Raw genomic sequence first — 18147 nt, 5'->3', positions numbered from 1 at the left:
TGACATGAGACTTTCATTTGCAGGTCCAACGCATGTCATAAGAAACATTATTAACGCTGTATGTTTAAGTCTAAGCTATAAGGATTCTTGGAGGAAAGTCTGACATTCTATTTTACATTTAAAAACCACATATTGAAAGAGTAATTTAAGCCAAACTTGAATTCATGTGTCCGTTTAGAAGCTGAAGACCAGTGTTTTGTCCAATAAATTCTAGTGCTTGAAATCATATTTCAGTAATTGCTAAGTTCTGAAAGTCACACTGTTGGTACTTGTACTCTGACTGCCATCAGCTATTGAGAGATTCAGACTACCGTCTTCTCTAGTCCTGCTGCCATGTATTAGACTGAATGGCATCTATAAATGCAAAACATTGAGGTGTACCGTTGAGCACACCCTGCTAAGTATCTTAATGGTAATGTGCAAAGTACTGTATTCAGTAGTAAAAAAAAATCCTTTTTTTGTAAGGTAAACAGTGATATGAAGATTATGGTCTACATTATGACATCACAACAGAGCCCCCCAAATCTGTTCCAGAGAGTTGGGGAACCCTATGGATCAATTTTTGGGAGCTCGGGAGGTGAGAGGAGAGAAATTGGAAGCTCTGTTGCACAAGCAGATGGTTATTATGGATGCAGCCTAATTTATTCTTACCTTGTTAGGTTAAGTAACAAAGAAGTCTAGATACAGCTGTCCAAATTACTTGTTTTCACAAAATAAATTCTAGGCTTTTGTAATGTACGACCATGCATCTCCTTTATAAAACTGTAGTTTGGATCTAAAAGGGAGATTTATGCTTTCTTAATCTAGTCACAGATCACACAGGATTTTATTTTTATAAGCCCTTGGGTGGAAGCACAGTGCCTATTTTAAACAAGCAAGGTTACAAGAACAGAGTTTACAACTAACTAACTTTTTGACAGTAAGAATTGTTTGAAAGAGGAACAAACTCCCTCAGAATGTGGTGGACCCTCCTTCATTGGAAGTTTTTAAGCAAAGGTTGGATGGCCATCTGTCATGGATGCTTTAGGCTAGATGACCCTCAGGGTCCCTTCCAACTCTACAGTTCTATTATTCTAAGGTAGATTAGCTCAGAAGTCATCTATTTACAACAGTAGCATAGATTTGCAACATTGGGAGCAGTGGATTGCCTCTGACTAAATCATATGAGCAGACTCATTTAAATAAGTGGGCTTAACATGAGAACATAAAAAGAGCCTGTTGGATCACCATCTAGCCCAGCATCCTTTTCACAGTGGCCAACTGGATGTCTGTGGGAGACCCATAAGCAGAATTCAAGCACAAGAGCACTCTCCCCTCCTGGGGTTTCCTGCAACTGGTATTCAGAAGCATTACTGCCTCTAGTAGTGAAGGGTTTGAAGCCACCAATAGCTTCCTCCTCCATGAATTTGTCTAATCCTCTTTTTAAGCCATCTAAGTTGGTGGCCATCACAGCAAGTTCCATAGTTTACTGTAACTATACACTGTGAGAAGACGTACATTCAATAGGACTATTACGAAAGTAGTCCATTGATTTCAGTGGTTCTACACTGAGCATTACTTAATCAGATACAATTAATCAGATACAATTATCTACAAAAGGGGGGAGGTTCTGTGAAGTAGTGGAAAAATTGGTCAGCTCATTTCAGGTTGACACTTTTATGCACCAAAACCCACCCATTTGATTGAGCTGCAACTTGATGTTCAGGAGGGCAGGTGTGCCCTTTATTTTAAAATTTAGTAAGGTAAAGGTATTATGACATTGTCACATTTATTGAATTCCCTGACACCTTCTATTTTCAGGAAGTACAGTCAGATGTGACCCTTTCTGATAATAAAAGGCATCAAAGCCTGATGGTAGAATGGTATTCTTAGGCACTGAAATAAACAACTCAGTCCTAGAGGCAAGCCTAGTGATGATTAATATAACTGCAAAATAAATCTATCTGTTGGTCCTCCATGGCTCTTGCTTATGCCATTTCCACACTAATTCAAATTGCTAAAGATGTGCTCAAAGTGAGTTATATTTACTTGTATACTATGGTCCTGTCAAGTCCTGGGGTTTTGTGGGGTTTGAAAAGGCTAACCAAAATAATTTTGCCATTGATGTTTCTTCCTCCAAGAAATTCACAAAGTCACTTCCAAGAGCATGGGTACTGACTAGCTTGCAACAAGCTTAGTTCTGGTATACTGAACATACTGACAGACATATGATATAAAAGCAGTGGAAGACAGGAGTGCCTGGCGAGCTCTGGTCCATGGGGTCACGAAGAGTCGGACACGACTAAACAACAACAAACAGAACTGACCACCTCCATCTACCTTCTCATACACCAGACACACTTCTGCTCTATTTCTTTATTCAAACCCAGCCACCTTAAAAAATGTGTTGGTGATACCACTTGTACTGTTCCAGGAAGAACTGATAAATGAAAATAAATGACTTGGACATAAATGTGTTGCTAAGTTTTATAATGTGGCAGGAGATGGAAAGTTTGTAGTGTATTAGATATATTTATATCAAAACTCGGAAGATGTGGGTAAAAGTAACAAAAGCATCTGGATCATCCTACATATAGGTGAAAATCCCAAGTAGTCAGGCACATGCAGCACTAGTTCAGAAATGGCAAGAAGAATGAGCTATGGCACAGAATTTGAGCATTGGGGGAAACCAAACAGCAAATGCAGTGAGCAGCAAGGCCTGGAATAGCATTCTTTAGTTTTTGTTTTGGCTTAAATTTAAGAACCAAATACATTATGATGAACAGGGGTAAAAAGCATGGATGTGGTGTTAGACTTCCAAACCACTTTGAGCAAAGTAGCAAACAAGGAAGGCCCCGTCAGACTTGAGATCACTACAAGTGAAATAAGGTATGTGTTTTGACATGCAGGACCAATTCAGTGTTTACATGACTGAAACGGCTTCCGTTTCCTGATGAACATAATGTTTAAAGGAGTTACACAGAGACATGTTCCAAGAAGCTGCAATTGGCCATAGATTCAAGATGTGACAGATCGGAGTGACCACAGACACAATCTCAATTTTTCTGAACCAGATGAGAAGCTTGTTTCTTGGACTATGGAACAATCACAGTGCCAGTAGTGGTTAAGCACTAAGGTAAACCTGAAGGCATTGCTTTCTTGATACAATATTGTATGTATCTATCTGTTAGTGCATGTTGCAAGCAGAGAAAAAGGCTGCAACTTGGGAGGGAAAGCACACCTGGCATCTTTATAACAAGCAATGGAGTGTTTAGTGGTGGGAGCTCATACACTTTAAGCAGGCTCATATTGTGGGAAAGGGATTTATAGCAATAATCAAGACTAAATTTGAAAATAAAACAAGTTGAAACCTGGAATCTTCCTTTGCACAAAAATTAAATCAGATTTAGGAAGGTGAAATCTAGTAATACTGTTCATTAGCATGTGCATAATTGCACTCCTGTTTTAGATATTTGCATAGCCATCAGGAAACAATTGATTTGTAGTATACAATATTCCCTAGGGTTTAGCAGTTTTGAGACTTCATCTGCAGAGTGGTGGTGATCAAGGCAGGTCCTAAACATTCCGCTTCCTGAGCAAAGGACGGCTTCCCCCATTCCATGTAGAGAAGCGGAACTTGAATCTTCAGCCCTGGTGATGGGATAGCATCCTCCAATGCACCTGAGTGGAGCTTTGAGAATCCTTTTAAGCTTAGGGCGGTGCACAAATTTTTTTTGTGGCACACAACTTCGTTCTCCAATAGGCTAGTGGAGAGGAATGGCTGAGGGGCTGCCATGGCAGCTTTGTGTGGCAATTGGCTCACCTAAGCCGCCTTGAGTCGCTGCCAAAGGGAAAGGCGGGATACAAATAAATAAATATAATAGTAGGGATGGCAACGGTTGTTAAGTTTTCATTGGCTTCAATAGGTACTTGATGAAATATTAGGTGATTATAGCTTTTGTCTTGTGTGCTATCTCCCATAAAAGCAGCTAGAAGTGCAACTAAAACCACAACCCCTCGCTGACGTATGTTTAACATATATAAGACACTGCCTCTGTGCACACAGAGGACGCAACAGCACCCCGGGGATTCTGCCGCCGATCGATTCGAGCGCGCTGCCGCTTCCCATCATCCCCCGCGGTCAGAAAGCGTCTCTCCTACGGTTGGGCTCGCGCCGCGGCAAACCAGAAACGGCGCCTTATCGCTGCGGGATTGGCTGCAGAGCGAAGCCACGCCTCTTCCCGCTCACCCAATCGAGAGAGGGAGTGCCAAGGTTTGATTGCGCTGAGTCCTTGTCTCGCGCTCGGCGTCTTTCCGCTCATCTCTCGCTTCGGCGTCCGCGCTCGGGTGTCTGTGAGAGAGAAGTCTCGCGGTGGCGGGTGAGTTTCCCCTCCGGCAGCTGCTTCGGTCTCCGCGCGGTGCGCTCGTGCTGCGGGGCGGGCTTCGTTCAACGTCCTGCTTTAGCCGACGGTTTGGGAAAGCAGCCCCTCAACGGCTGAAGAGGACCGTTGGGGCGGGGTTGGCTCTCCACGCGTGTTGTGGGCTAGCTCCCTCCCCGGCCGATAGGAAGCGGGCCTGTCGAGAGAGAAACGAGGGGATGCAAAAAAATAAAAAAGCAACCCGCTACCAACAGCCCCCTCACCGAATGGTAAAACTCCCCTTCCTGACCCCTCAGCTGCTGCAATTAACGAGCGAGGGAAAGGGGCTCCTCTGCTTGAGACCTCTCGCCCGCTCTCCCTTCTTCCTGTCGCATTGGTGAGGTCTCTGCAAAAGCTGCAGAGTTTGTCCTGGTAACAGTTTCTCATTCAGCTAATACTTTTTTTTGTTTTCAATATTTTTATATCACGGTTTAATCATATTTCCAGGTCTTTGCTTACAAAAAGTCGTTTCCTTCAGTCTCTAAACGCACGACCGTCCCTTTCTTTCGTAGAAACGTGACCCTCCGAATGTTGCAGCAATAAAACTGCTCGCACATTTGCAAAGCTGAACCGGGTCCAGGTTGGTTTCGAATTGGATCGGGGAGCGCGGGTTGAGGTTGCTGCGTTGCAGAGGGTTGGACTAGACGACCCTGGGAGTCCCTTCCAACTCTACAATTCTCAGTTTGAGGTGTTGGTGAAATGGTGGTTGTGCTGCCTCTTGAGTTAAGGGGCGGGGGGGGGGGAGTTTGGCAATGTTTTTTAGTTGTGTGTGAGAGGTGTGTCCCTTTTTAATATTAATACTGCTTCTGGAAACGCATACTACAGATCGAGCTCAAGTTTGGGGAAAAGTACTCTACAATTCAATGATTCAGTTATTATTTATAATCATTATTTATAATCTTCCTTATTACTCTTTTAACTAATTGTGCTTTTACAGTGCATTTATAAATATTTCATGTGGATGTATAAGTAAACTGAGTTTGTAGTTTTAGCCTAATTATGAAATAAACTCTTCTCTTTGCAGCTGTAGCAAATATTTGCTGAGCCCCTCTGGCATGTGCAACAGTAATTTTTAACTGGCACTTGAGTTAATTCAAGTGCTTTGTACTATGTCTCTTGTACTGAATCTCTTAAGACAACTGCTGGAATATTATGGCGTGCCACCAGAATTGGTAAGCAAATATTATTGGCAAGCTCAGGAGTGGGGATGTTTTATGGAAGTTTTGTATTAAAACAGAGTTAGAGCTATACAATTTTCACAGTGTTCCATGACTCCATTATGTATGCTTACCATCAGCATCTAGGGAACATGATGAGAGGATGAGAGTCTTCCTTTGGAGTTGAGGAGAATGGCAACTGTCGGCACAGTTGCATTGATCTTAGATGCTAGATATATTGTTGATTTGCCTCATACTTGATAGTAGTATCTTCCATAAAAACAATTGCTCTGGTGCTAGGTAGTATTTGATAATGAAAGCAGAAGTGAGTGCTTTCTCCTCAGCACCATAAGAACCTGAGTATGCACATTTCATTTAAAGGTAGGTTAAATGCAGCCCTACACCATAATAGCCTAACATTTGAATTCTAGCATTTATATAGTTATATCTGCCTTGATGTTATTGAAAGTGGCAGATTACAGACATAATCATGTCTGGTTCATTAGTAATTTTGTTTATCAAAAGTTGTAGGTGGGTTACTCCTGTCATTTTATTACTTGCTGGGAGCTGCAGTTATGGTAGTTTCAACTTGGAAAGAAATTGGAATATTGGATTCACCATCAAGTGTTCTTCTGGTGAGTGTGGAGGAGTAGAGCAGAAAGATGGCTGAATGATTGAGAGAGAAACTTGTATGTCCTTCCTGGAGAGGAGGAGTCTTGCAGTTTCAGACTTGATTTTAGCACTGAAAGTGCCTAGAACTGCATTTATCACCAATAACATAGTAGTAAAGGAGAACATCATAAGGGACAAGAATTAGGAGTCCAACAATGTCCTTAACAAAAAAAAGACTATAATAAATACCACGGAAGAGAGGAAAAACCACCCTCTATAATCTGATTGATCTATATAATAAGAATTTACCTCTCTGTTCCACTCCCTGCTGACCTGAAGAACAAAGTGAGTCCAACTTTCTGTTCTCATTCAGGAGGGTAGTGCACCAAATAGCAGAGGGGTATTCAGTAAAATAGAGCCTCTGATTGTGAAGGCAGAGCACAGCCACCATGACTAGAGCTACCATGCTTTTTTCTAGACGGTAGAGCTGGAAGGTTCCTCCTTCCCAGGGATGGCATGAAGTTTTCCCCTCCTGATCCTGCCTTCTTTCTGAAGAAGAGTTAGCTTTTTCTGTTTGCTTCCCTACCTGCTGACTGAGAATCTAGAATGTTTGGGTTGATTATAGATTCTTGGATTTGCAAAGATTGCCTTTTTATTACATTTTTCTTTTTACAGCTTATACAGAGGTGTGAAGTTTGTCTTAATGCCTTTGCTCTTATGATTGCATCCCACCTTCCTTCAAACACCTCTTCAAGAGCACACTTCCAACAGTTATGTGCCATCTCAGGACGCTATGCAGTAAGATCATCAACATTTTTCTTTTATCCTTAATAGTGCTTATGAAGTGTGTAAGTGTTGGCTTCTTCCATAGCAATTTCACTGCATGGCTAGCTTCACATTTCTGCGCTATCAGAAAAGTTCTCCAGTGTCCTTTTCCTTCACTTTTTTTCTTTCTTTTCTATCTTGGGAGTCTTCCATACATGATGATGATTAATGATATTTCTATTCCACCCTGTAACCAAAGTTATTGGTGGCATACATAAAAATGTTTAAAATAAAGTATAAGCAATGAACATAAGTTGCAGTATATGTAACACAGGACAGATTATGTAATAAAATTTAGCAAATATATGCTTTTTCACAAGCAGTTATCTCTTTGTAACTTCTACAGTTCTACACTGTGCCTTTTAATAACTTCATGTGCTGTTTATTCTTGTTAATGAAATTTCTAGACTGTCCTTCATCACACACGGTTAATACAGGGTGGTTTCCCACATAATGTAACACAGCCTCATATAACATAAAACAGTAATAAACTTAAATTGCTAATAAAAACAACCATCAGTCAAACATTCTGGTGCAGAGTAAAACCAAAGGCCCAGGAAAACAAGCGTATTTTAATTTGGCTGTTGACTCCCAGCAAGGATGTTGCTATCTGTGCCTTCAGGAGAAGAGAATTCTATACTCATGGTGCTACGCTGCAACAGACAAGTTCCTATCCCCCATCACTGTAGCTGGTTGGTATGGGTGGAAGTATAACAGGGTTGCAGGTCATTTGAAGCTTTAAAAGTCAACACTAGCACCTTAACTGTGCCTGCTAACATATAGGCATCCAATACAGATCATGCAGAATAGGTGTTAGGACGGTGCAGATCAATACTCCAGTGGCAGAATTTGCCACTAGCTGGTTAAAAGACATCTCTGGATGTCTTTAAGGGATTCCCAATGTAGAGTGCATTTCAGTAGTCTAGGTGTTACTTACCTGGGAAACCTCCTTGAACTTGGTACAGCCTCCCTTTGAGTAGACATTCACAGGATTGCACTGTCAGTGTGCTTTATTGAATCTCTCCACCCCCAATCCCATTATTTCACTTCAAGTACTTTTTGACTACTGAAATAATAATAATAATAAATTATTTATATCCCACCCTCCCCGGCCAGAACCGGGCTCAGGGTGGCTAGCATCAAAATATATAATACATTAAGACATAAAATTCAGCAATCGACTGAAATACAGCTTAAAATTGGATTAAAATCAAAATAAGATCAGATTGCTACCTGCAAATTATAACTATAGGGGTTGGGAACTTTAAGTGCTCACCAGGCTCAGCTATTTGTATGAGCTGGTGAGAAGAGTTAGAGAGGCCACTTATATGCAGGGTCTTGTAAAAGGAGAGGGGTCAGACTGAGCCCCAACCAAAGGCCTGGCGGAACAGCTCCATCTTGAAGGCCCTGTGGGGCCTGTCAGGTCCCCCTGGGCCCTTGCGACAGAGCGTTCCACCAGACTGGGGCAGGGCTGAAAAGGCCCTGGCTCTGGTCGAGGCCAGTCTAACCTCCTTGAGGCCCGGGACCTCCAAGATGTTATTGTTTGCAGACCGTAAGGTCCTCCGTGAGGCATACCAGGAGAGGCAGTCCCGTAGGTACGAGGGTCCCAGGTCGTATAGGGCTTTAAAGGTTAGAACCAGCACCTTAAACCTGACCCTGTACTCCACCGGGAGCCAGTGCAGCTGATATAGCACTGGTTGGATGTGGTCCCATGGCGAAGACCCCCGTAAGTAGTCTCGCCGCGCGCGGCATTCTGCACCCGCTGGAGTTTCTGGGTCAGCTTCATGGGCAGCCCCGCATGGAGCGAATTACAGTAATCAAGCCTGGAGGTGATCATCGCATGGATCACAGTAGTTAGATCAGGATGAGAAAGATAAGGAACCAACTGCTTAACATGGCGGAGATGGAAAAATGCTGCCTTTTCTGTAGCTGTAATCTGCGCCTCCATAGAGACGGAGGCATCAAGGGTTACACCCAGACTCTTGACAGAAGGTGCTGTCTTATTTCGCCCCAGGAAGGGATGGGAGTTTACCCCCCAACCCCATGTCGTCTCAACCCAACCAGAGGACCTCTGTCTTTAAAGAATTTAGCTTCAACAGGTTCCCAAGCAACCATCCAGCCATAGCCTTTTGAGAGATACAATACATAAATTAATGTAGCAGGTAAAATAAACATGCTGAATCAGATGCCAATCAATTTATGGAAACAGTTTCCAACTGAAGCATTCCTGGGGAACCCCCCCCCCTTTTTTTTTACTAAAAGTATGATTAAAATTGATTGGTGTTTACATTAAAATCCTGCACAGTAACAATCACTTTTATTTGCTCAAACAGTAAGTGTTTGTGTCTGCCACTAAGTTGAAAACCAGCCTACACTTTTTTAATTGCTGCAAAACACATCTATCTTAAGGTTTCGGTAATGTGCACATACATTTTATTGGCTAAAATATAGATGACAAAGCAACAAAAGTTATTTTATTGGTTGACAGCTGTTTTAAAAATATTCTCATTTAACTTGAAGAGGATTGCTTGATTCTTAGGTGTCCTGGGCGTGGGAAAGAAAAAAGTATGGATCTACCCGAAGTTTCGTTCGCAGACTGGGGAAGTATCTTTCATTAACTCCTTGTCCAAGGCCTCAGTTTCAGGTATAGGGGTTATTGCAAAGTGTAAGATTAATACAATTTTAATACATTATTTAAAATCATGTTCTGTGTGGCATAATAATGTAGGGAACAAACAGCAGGCATCCCTAAATGAATTCTACTGGAATTGTGATGTTTAGGATTTGGAAATTGGTAATAGAAATGTATTTTGTGTTATGGTAGAAATGATTATTATCCAGCACTGAGAATTAAGGAAGAAAATTGATAAAGGGAAGGGAAAATCTGAAATATTTCTATGCTACGAATATGAAAAAGAAGTATTTGAGAGTCCAAAGCCAAATGATTTTGGAGACAATTAGATCATCTATGCTGTAGTACTTTGGAAAAAAAAGTACTGAATACTATCTGCTAGCCATTGCAATTCAGCTAAAAGATGGTGCTGTAACTGTGCTCCTGAAAAACGAATTGAGAGAATTGTGCTCTCTCCCACTTAAGTGTTGGCTTTGGGGACATTCCGAAGAGTTCTGGTAGTAGTGCCTTCAAACCTCTTGAAACAATATGTACAACCCTGCTGTTGATCTAGTTTACCTCATCTTAAATGAATGATTAGAATTTTCAAAGATAAAGACAAGGAGTGAAAAAGTGGTTGGAAGTATGGCATTGCTACCAAAGAGAGCAATAAAGAGTTGTCATGTTGGAGGCTGCTTCTTGCCATTTGTGTGCAGTGGCTTGCCTTGCAGATCAGGTGATACTCACCATGTCTCACTTTTCTTTGCCCTTGTGGTTTGATCCATGCGGTGAGCCTCTGCCCATCACATATTGACACACACAGGCAGGCAACCCACAGCGGCTTAATTGGTGGCTGATTTGCCTGTTCTTGCTCTCAAAAGGTTATTCTGCTTGGCAAATAGCTGATAGGATATCGGACAGGACAACAACATGGTGCCTCCTGCACCACTCACTAAACAGAGAAATAATTCATTAAAATACTAGTGGATGCTTGATATTTTTATTTTTACAAAATACTGATATACATTTATAGACTCTTAATAATATTTCTTCCCTGCTGCCTTAGGTAATCCAGAGTTTTAATTCTTTGACATCTGAGCAAAGTATTTCTAGTAGCTCTGTTACACCATCTCTTGCTGATGTTTTGTGGATGGCAGAAAATGAAAGAGAACCATACGCTAGATTTAGGTAAGTAAAACTGACATGTCTTTAGAATAAATGTATGTTTTATAATGGAATTGTCTCAGTGTTTCTTAGTTACTGCTTTCCTTACTTGAGAGACAATAACAATCAGCATTTGATTTTTTTATAAGAAAATCATCCAAGCTTTTGCAGTCACATTTATATTTCTCAGTAATGGGTTTTATCCTGAGAATGGAGAGTGAGGGAAGATGAGGATGGTGGTTTTCTCATTCCCTTTCCTTCTGCCCACCCACCAAGAAATGCCTCTCTTGAATGTCAGGAGACCCCAGAACAGTGGCATGGGGGATTTTATTGAAAGAAGAAGATTGCCCAATATGTAATAGAAGCACTTTGTACAAGTAGACTTCTGATTTTACATAAGAATATAAGATGAACCTGCTGAATCAGGCCAGTGGCCCGCCTAGTCCAGCATCCAGTTCTTTCAGTGGCCAACCAGATGCTTATGAGAAGTGAACAAGCAGGATGTGACTACAACTGCACTCTTCTGCACCTGAGAGAAATGACCATAAAACACAGACATATATAGAATTGTGCTGCAGAGCACCTAATGTTGAGTTCTGTCATGGTCAGATGAATATGTTTGTATATCTCTTTACAGTAATAATTTTGGCTTTTTCAGTGTTTACTCTATTCACTTATAAATCTATACATTTGTATTTTCTAGATTTGATGAATGGAGAGGAGTTGTGCCGGTTGCTACAGAAGGAAGTATGCAAAAATTAACTGTTGTGAAAGAAGATGCATTCAAAAAAATTTATGCTCTTGAGAATGAATTAGCTCATCTTCGTGCACAGATTGCAGCAATTGTGGCAGTGCCTAGATCAGGAAATGATCAACCATGTAAGCCTGTCCTTGTGATTCCTGATACATGTGTCCATGCATGGCTCCTGCTCTTCATAATGTCCAGTCACACTGCCATCTCAAAGCAACATTTATATAGAAAACTGACTTGATTGTTCATTATCCTGCACACAGTGTGCATATGTTTAAAAATGAGATATGTAGTGTAGGCAAGAGAAAATGAAATAACATATATTAGAAATAGAAGTCTAGTCAACACACTAGATAGGAGAGTTATTGGGAATTTTGCCTGAATCCAAAGAACTCGCAATTATTTCTGTATATTCCTAGGAGGGAACAGCATTCTTCCCCACCCCCCTGCAATGCTGCCTGGTAAACTTCTTTTCAGATTGAGGGAAAGATCAAAAGCAATTGTGAAATAGTATAGAGGTCTACTGTTCAAACAAAAAAGGGGGAGTAATGGCTGTTGTCTGTTGTAAAATATTCATTAATTATGTAAATAAAAATTGGGGCTCTGTGCATTGCCCATATTTTACCATTGTACCATACCAGCTGAAAATGTTACTATATTCATCAGGATTCAGCCTTTTAGAAATGAGGATTATAAACACTTAAACAAATAAATTTGTAAACATTTTCTTTTATCCCTTATAGCTATAGTAATGTGTTTGAAAAAGTGTAATAGTGATGTCTGAAATCTTAAACTAAAGAAGGACTGTAAGTGACTTCAGTGGTGGGAGGTTGTCCAGTATAGTTTATTTACCATATTTTTATCCAATTCTTTCTCCATGGAATTCATAGCAGTATTTATAATATTACATTTTGCAATATTTCTGAGGAAACTTAGGTTAAGACAGAGTCACTCAGTAGTTGTCATGGCTGAACAGTGATCTGAATCCAAGTCTCCCTGGTCCAAGTCTGAAATCTGCCAGAACCAGTGTAGCATAATGATTTGTCTGTTGAATAATCTTTTTAAAAGAACCTTTCAAGGTAGTATGATTTTGTTCCTTGGTGTCTTCTGTTGTTTCATGGAAGACAACTCTTGCTAGACTTTGCAGGTAGTGTTAAAAGTGCATCAAAGGACCTTCATGTCATTGTCATATCAACATTAAAGTTCCCTAATATCATCTCTTTAATTGTTTAATAGGTTCAGGCATTGTGAATTCCTCAAACATGGCCTTTAATGCTCTCCCACAGCCAGGAGTGACTTCGACACCAGTCCCAAGTTCTCACATCGCTGTTCCTCCACCGCCACCAGCACCACCATGTCCAGCTGTACCGCTATCTAATTTTGATTCCCGTAATTCAGCCATTGAGCTTATTAAACAACGTCGGGCTTCAAGTAAGATAAGAAATACTACAGATAGTACAGGTTGGCAGAAGGAAGACGCTCTTCCCACTATGATGGATGTTCTGAAGGATATAAATAAGATCAAACTAAGAGCAGTTGAGAGGTATGTTGAGCAGAATATGCGTTTGAAGATAAAATAATGAATATAAAATACGGTCAACATCTTCCCTCTGAGAAGTTATTTAAGAGTGCCTGAAATTGGTGTTATATGCACAGGTGCCTAGCTGCTGTCAGTGCCCACTCCTGCTTGAATGCACTTGGACTGATGAGTGAATACATAAATTGTGCAGAGAACTCACACTGAACTAGCAAAATTATTTCCCCTGAAAATCTAAGTAGGTGCTCATAACCTTCCTTCATTTCCCTGTTCTGCTGAGTGGGTGACAGAGGACATGGCATTGAAACCTCTCCTGATAGTTCATTATAGCTGCTACAAATCATTTTTGCTATATAATGTATGTAACTCTAAATACAGTCACACCTTGCTTCTCAAAGGTAATCCATTCCGGAAGTCTGACTTCCAAAACGTTCAGAAACCAAGGCGCAGCTTCCAATTGGCTCCAGGGGCTTCCTGCCCTCAAGCGGAAGCTGCGTCGGACATTCAGCTTCTAAAAAACGTTCAAAAATCAGAACACTTACTTCCAAGTTTTCAGCATTTGGGAACCAAAACATACAAGTACCAAGGCATTTAAAAACCAAGGTACAGCTGTACAACCTCAAAGCGGTTTACAAAGGTGATAAAAATCACATCAAGATGGCCAATAAAAATCAATGTTAAAAACAGGTTTTTTTGAAAATGAAGATCAATAAAATCAAAAGCTAAAAGTATATGTTCTACAATTTGTTGAATTCGAATAATAGCCGTAACAGGTTAGCTTCCTTTTTTCCCTAAGGAGTCTTTTCTTGGATCTGAAAATGAACTGAAATCAAGAATGAGGTGCATGATAGCAAATGCATGCATTTGATACCTGAACGCATCATCACATCACAAATTTGCATGAGGTTGTGCTGTTGTGAAGGTGCCTACTTGTCAGGTAGTTCAATACGTCTTGGAGTCAGCTCCCCAGACATAGTTGAATAATTGGTTACCAGTTTTATATGAAAGTTCAAGTGCCTCCTTCATGCTCTCTCACATGCAGCTGAACTCATGGGAAAGGATCTACATTGAACTCAATGAGTTCTTTAACTCTCTTCCCCAATACTAGGCCAGGTGCACATAGTGTCAAGTGTACAGCAAGATACCCAGAATTTACTTTGCATGAGAATGCATTGATTCATTTCAAAGTGACCCTTTGCTTACAGAAAGCACTTTGATCCAGCGCTTTGATCCTGTCTATCAAACAGGGAAGAAAACAACTTTCGCAGATACACATCTCCTTGTGCCACTTCCCATGCTAATCTCAATCCTCTGAAGCAGATTTGTGAAGGCTTTGGTGGTTGAAGGGGAGAGAGGGAATACATGAAAGTTTTTTCTTTCCTGGTTGTATTGTCAGAAGCCTCCCTGGAATAAAGAAGCCTTCTATCTGTGGAGGGTCACAGAACTGAAGAGGGTGGCAAGTAGAACTGCATGCATTTACTATGTAGGAGAAGCAGCATCTTTGACTGAAGATTGTAAACATTTTGGCGCTCTTTCCAGATCACCAGGAGGTACACCTCTACCCAAAACAAAAAAAAGAATTGCATCACAGTGGGATCCAGCAGCTTTAATAGCAGAAGCTCTTAAAGAGAAATTTGCATCACAGAACAATGATGATTCCTTTGATAAAGAGAACAGATCCTATGGTACTTCTCCATTTTCCAGTCCAGATACCCCAGTGGTATGTATCTGGTTTTTTTTTGTTAATGGCTTCTGTCATTTATATATGGCATGAATCAGTGGCGTAGCGTGGGGGGTGCAGGGGGGGGCCCGGCCGCACCGGGTGCAACATCTGGGGGTTAGGGTTAGGGGGCGCAAATCCACAGGTTAGGGGGCGCAAATTACTTGCCTTGCCCCGGGTGCTGACAACCCACGCTACGCCACTGGCATGAATACTAGTGATATAGAATGAAGTCTAATAGTGTCCAGTGTTATGATCTCAATTAAGGGGGGGAAATCAAATGCTAAATAGTTTGTCATTTTATTAATTATAGATATCTTTGTACAGCTCTTCATTAAAATTGCTAGGGCAACCTACACAAGAACATATAAAGTCAGTTAAAATACACTTACAGCTTACAGTTTATATTAAAAGAAAACAGTAACAATCATAACAGGTGAAACTGTAGTACAGCATAAAAAAGATCAGCAGCATTGAAGAGATCTAAAACATACTAAGAGATGTAACCAAATTTAAAAGGTTAATGCTGCTACAAAAGCATTAAGCATGGTTTTAAAGCTAGTGGGGGAAACTTGAGAGTGGACTTCCTGAAGGAGGCTCCCATGTTCCCATTATGATCATTTACCCATGAATTAAGGATTGGGAGAGGGTTGCCTCTGCACTAGCTGGACGTCTTTCCCATCCTTGCCCAGTGCTGGCAGTGCTTTCCATCTTCTGCATTAGGGGCCAGTAGAAGGGGGCTTACTTTCAAAGTACAGGGATGGCTTGAATTCTTCTGTTGTCTTACAGAGAGGATGCCACACAGTAGCTGTACAGTTGTGATCCTAAGTTTATTTTCTTGTGATACATTCTCTTGACCCTTATTGAATTCAGAATGAGTTTTTTAAATGAGTTAAAAAATAAACTGCCATTCAGTAGTTTCAGTTATTCAGAAGCTGGTGGGAGATTTACAGATGCATTTTGAATTAAATAACTGAACAACAATAATTGCATATGTATACTGATCATATTTACAGAGACATTAAAAATACAACAGTTACATCCAAAATTAGCAAAACCAGTTATAAAAGCATTAGCAAAATATACCAACATAGACACAATGGCTAAGAACAATTAAAAACCCATATAAAATGAGTTTAGCCACATAATACTAGAACACGACAAACTCAAAGTGGGAAAGGAAGTTGTGAAGCAACCCATGAAACTCTTTGTCAGGAAGAGCAGCTGATTTGTTCACATTGGACATAGGAGCAGGTGATGAAATAATTCATTCATTGCGGCAGACTGTCCTATTACCATTTTATTTATTTTGCTAAAATATTTAGTGCATATTTCCATCTAATATATGGAAGCCCAACATATTTCATATCAAAATGCTTCTTTTAAAACAGATAAGTCATTTCCTAACAAATTGGTTGTTTATTGTAGGCCTATGTTTGACATTCTCACTCGCTCTACATTGAAGTTTCTTGCTTGGCCTGTTCATTAAGATTGGAGAAAAGTGTTAATCAACTCGTATTTTCCTCTTCAATCTTTTCTAAAAATAGCATTTAAAATGTGTTTTGTTTCAGGTTGGCTGTCGCGTTTTGAAGCCAAGTATGAAGCAGACGCTTATTAGAACTAAGGAGCTGATGTAGGTATCACCTGCAAAACCAGCAATTCATATTTAGCCATGGTGTAGAGCTTCTTGAGAAAAGCTCTGCCACTGGTTTTGTAGACCTCAATACTGTGCTATAAAGCAATGGCTTTTAGAGCTAACTGTTTTTCATTAATCTACTTCAGTAGCCAAGCATCTGGAATTTGTTTGTGTAAAATATTTTATCAGCAGGAGTATGTTTTACTGGTTTTTATAACAACTTTCTAGTCTGGGCTGCAGAATTTAAAGCAGACACATAAACATGTCAAAAAAAGGAAGAGAATAGTACCATAGAAACAAAATGTAAATTAATTTGGTTATATGTAGATGATAATATATTTATGAAACAGTATCCTGTTCATTTGTTTTCCTGTAACGGGATTAGCTGTTGTGTGAAGAGTTGATGCGTGATGTGGCTTTTGGCCTCTCCCCTGCACATTCACATTCTCGGCAGCCTTACGTCAACACATTGAGGATATCTGCAGAGGGAGCATCTGTCGCACCTAACACATGTAACTTTTCCCCATCAACTGCGACCCTTATGTACAGAGCTTGCATGTGCTTGATGGGCTTTCCCTTTGCAATCTTGCCCCCAATGTGTTTACAATGAGGGAGAGGTTGGAGGTGAAGACACAAAGACAGGACCAGTGGACAGAGCCCCACTTCCTCTTACATGATTGCTAATTTCATGATGGGAACATCACTGAATAGGGCTAATGTGTTGATAATAAGGAATAGCTTCCTCAAAATTATCCCTTTCTCAATTTGATTCAGTGGTGCAGCCTTATAAGATCTCAATAATTGGCACCAGTGGTGTTTGCTTGGTTTTGAGTAAGAGACCATTAATTTCCTTGAATACTGTAAAAGTTTGTAAAGAAAACACAGGAACTGTGTGCATATTTGAAATGCATGATTCAAATAAATATTGCTGTTGACTATTTGCACTCCAGTAAATTTTGCTTACAAAAGAAATCTTTTATGTCTAAACTGTATGATCATTCTCCATGACTGAAATATTTCAGATTTCGTAGTCTTGTGTATGAAGATTTGTGGAGAAATATAAGCTATATGCTGTGTCATTCCCCTTGTAACTTACAGTACACTATACAGGGTGGAAGTGTTATCTAAAAAAAGTTTGCATCTTTTCTACCACAACCATTTAAACTCTGGATGCCCCGTCATACATGCAACCTAGATATTGCACAGCCCAGAGAGTTTCTGGATTTTACCCATAATGTGTGTTTATCAGGTTCTCCTCATGTATTCAAACCTTCTGGTGGACTCTTGCGGACTTTTGAGTGTTGCTTTTTATTTATTGTATTTTTATTTACTTACCGTATTTATATTTTTATTTATTTCCCCAGTTATAGTGCATTGTTCCTTATAATTCTTGCAAATGGTTTTTTTTGTGTGGGTGGCAAGCAGAGGAAATTTGGCTCAATATATTGGTTTCCTTCCCTGCGATTAAATTGCTTCCTTCTGATAATTTGTTGCTTGATATTTTGTATTCTGTTCCATCATTGCATGGTTCTTACTCAAGGGAGAGATAACTTTTAGTTCTGTATTGATATTTGCATAGACAAAGACATTACTTGGCCTGTATCATAAATAATGTGGCCTGTATCATAAATAATGTGATAGCAGTAAATGCATGTAATTTGAATGTTGGCTATGTGTGCCTGTTTAGTTATTGAGTGATGTGCCACTCTAGAGCTAACAGTACATTGATGTATGTCT

General features: G+C 40.2%; 1 protein-coding gene across 8 annotated transcripts; it reads left to right on the top strand.

Moving 5' to 3' along the window:
* Nucleotides 1–4219: 4219 nt before the first annotated feature.
* Nucleotides 4220–17364, top strand: MTFR2 (mitochondrial fission regulator 2). 8 transcript variants are annotated; one of them, XM_083498192.1, is made up of 10 exons: nucleotides 4220–4358; nucleotides 4910–4977; nucleotides 5422–5569; nucleotides 6842–6964; nucleotides 9531–9635; nucleotides 10669–10790; nucleotides 11470–11645; nucleotides 12754–13060; nucleotides 14594–14774; nucleotides 16346–17364. In XM_083498192.1, the coding sequence occupies exons 3-10, from the start codon at nucleotides 5507–5509 to the stop codon at nucleotides 16409–16411; spliced, it is 1143 nt and encodes a 380-aa protein (XP_083354318.1). In that variant the 5' UTR covers nucleotides 4220–4358; nucleotides 4910–4977; nucleotides 5422–5506; the 3' UTR covers nucleotides 16412–17364. The 8 variants fall into 8 exon arrangements, with proteins under 8 accessions (XP_083354318.1, XP_083354323.1, XP_083354320.1 ...); XM_083498193.1 differs by lacking the exon at nucleotides 4220–4358 and adding an exon at nucleotides 4432–4734; XM_083498191.1 differs by lacking the exon at nucleotides 4220–4358 and adding an exon at nucleotides 4432–4769.
* The last annotated feature ends 783 nt before the right edge of the window (nucleotides 17365–18147 follow it).

This window comes from Podarcis liolepis (genome assembly GCF_965112155.1).
Source record: "Podarcis liolepis genome assembly, chromosome: 3".
Lineage (NCBI taxonomy): Eukaryota > Metazoa > Chordata > Lepidosauria > Squamata > Lacertidae > Podarcis > Podarcis liolepis.
The sequence above is the reverse complement of the archived record's forward strand: the minus strand, read 5'-3'. Positions and strand labels throughout refer to the sequence as shown.

Coding starts and splice junctions, on each gene's coding strand:
- MTFR2 (XM_083498192.1), top strand. CDS start 5,507: ATGTCTCTTGTACTGAATCTCTTAAGACAACTGCTGGAATATTATGGC. Junction 5,570..6,841: donor ATGGCGTGCCACCAGAATTG/GTAAGCAAATAT, acceptor TTCTTTTTACAG/CTTATACAGAGGTGTGAAGT. Junction 9,636..10,668: donor GTCCAAGGCCTCAGTTTCAG/GTATAGGGGTTA, acceptor CTGCTGCCTTAG/GTAATCCAGAGTTTTAATTC.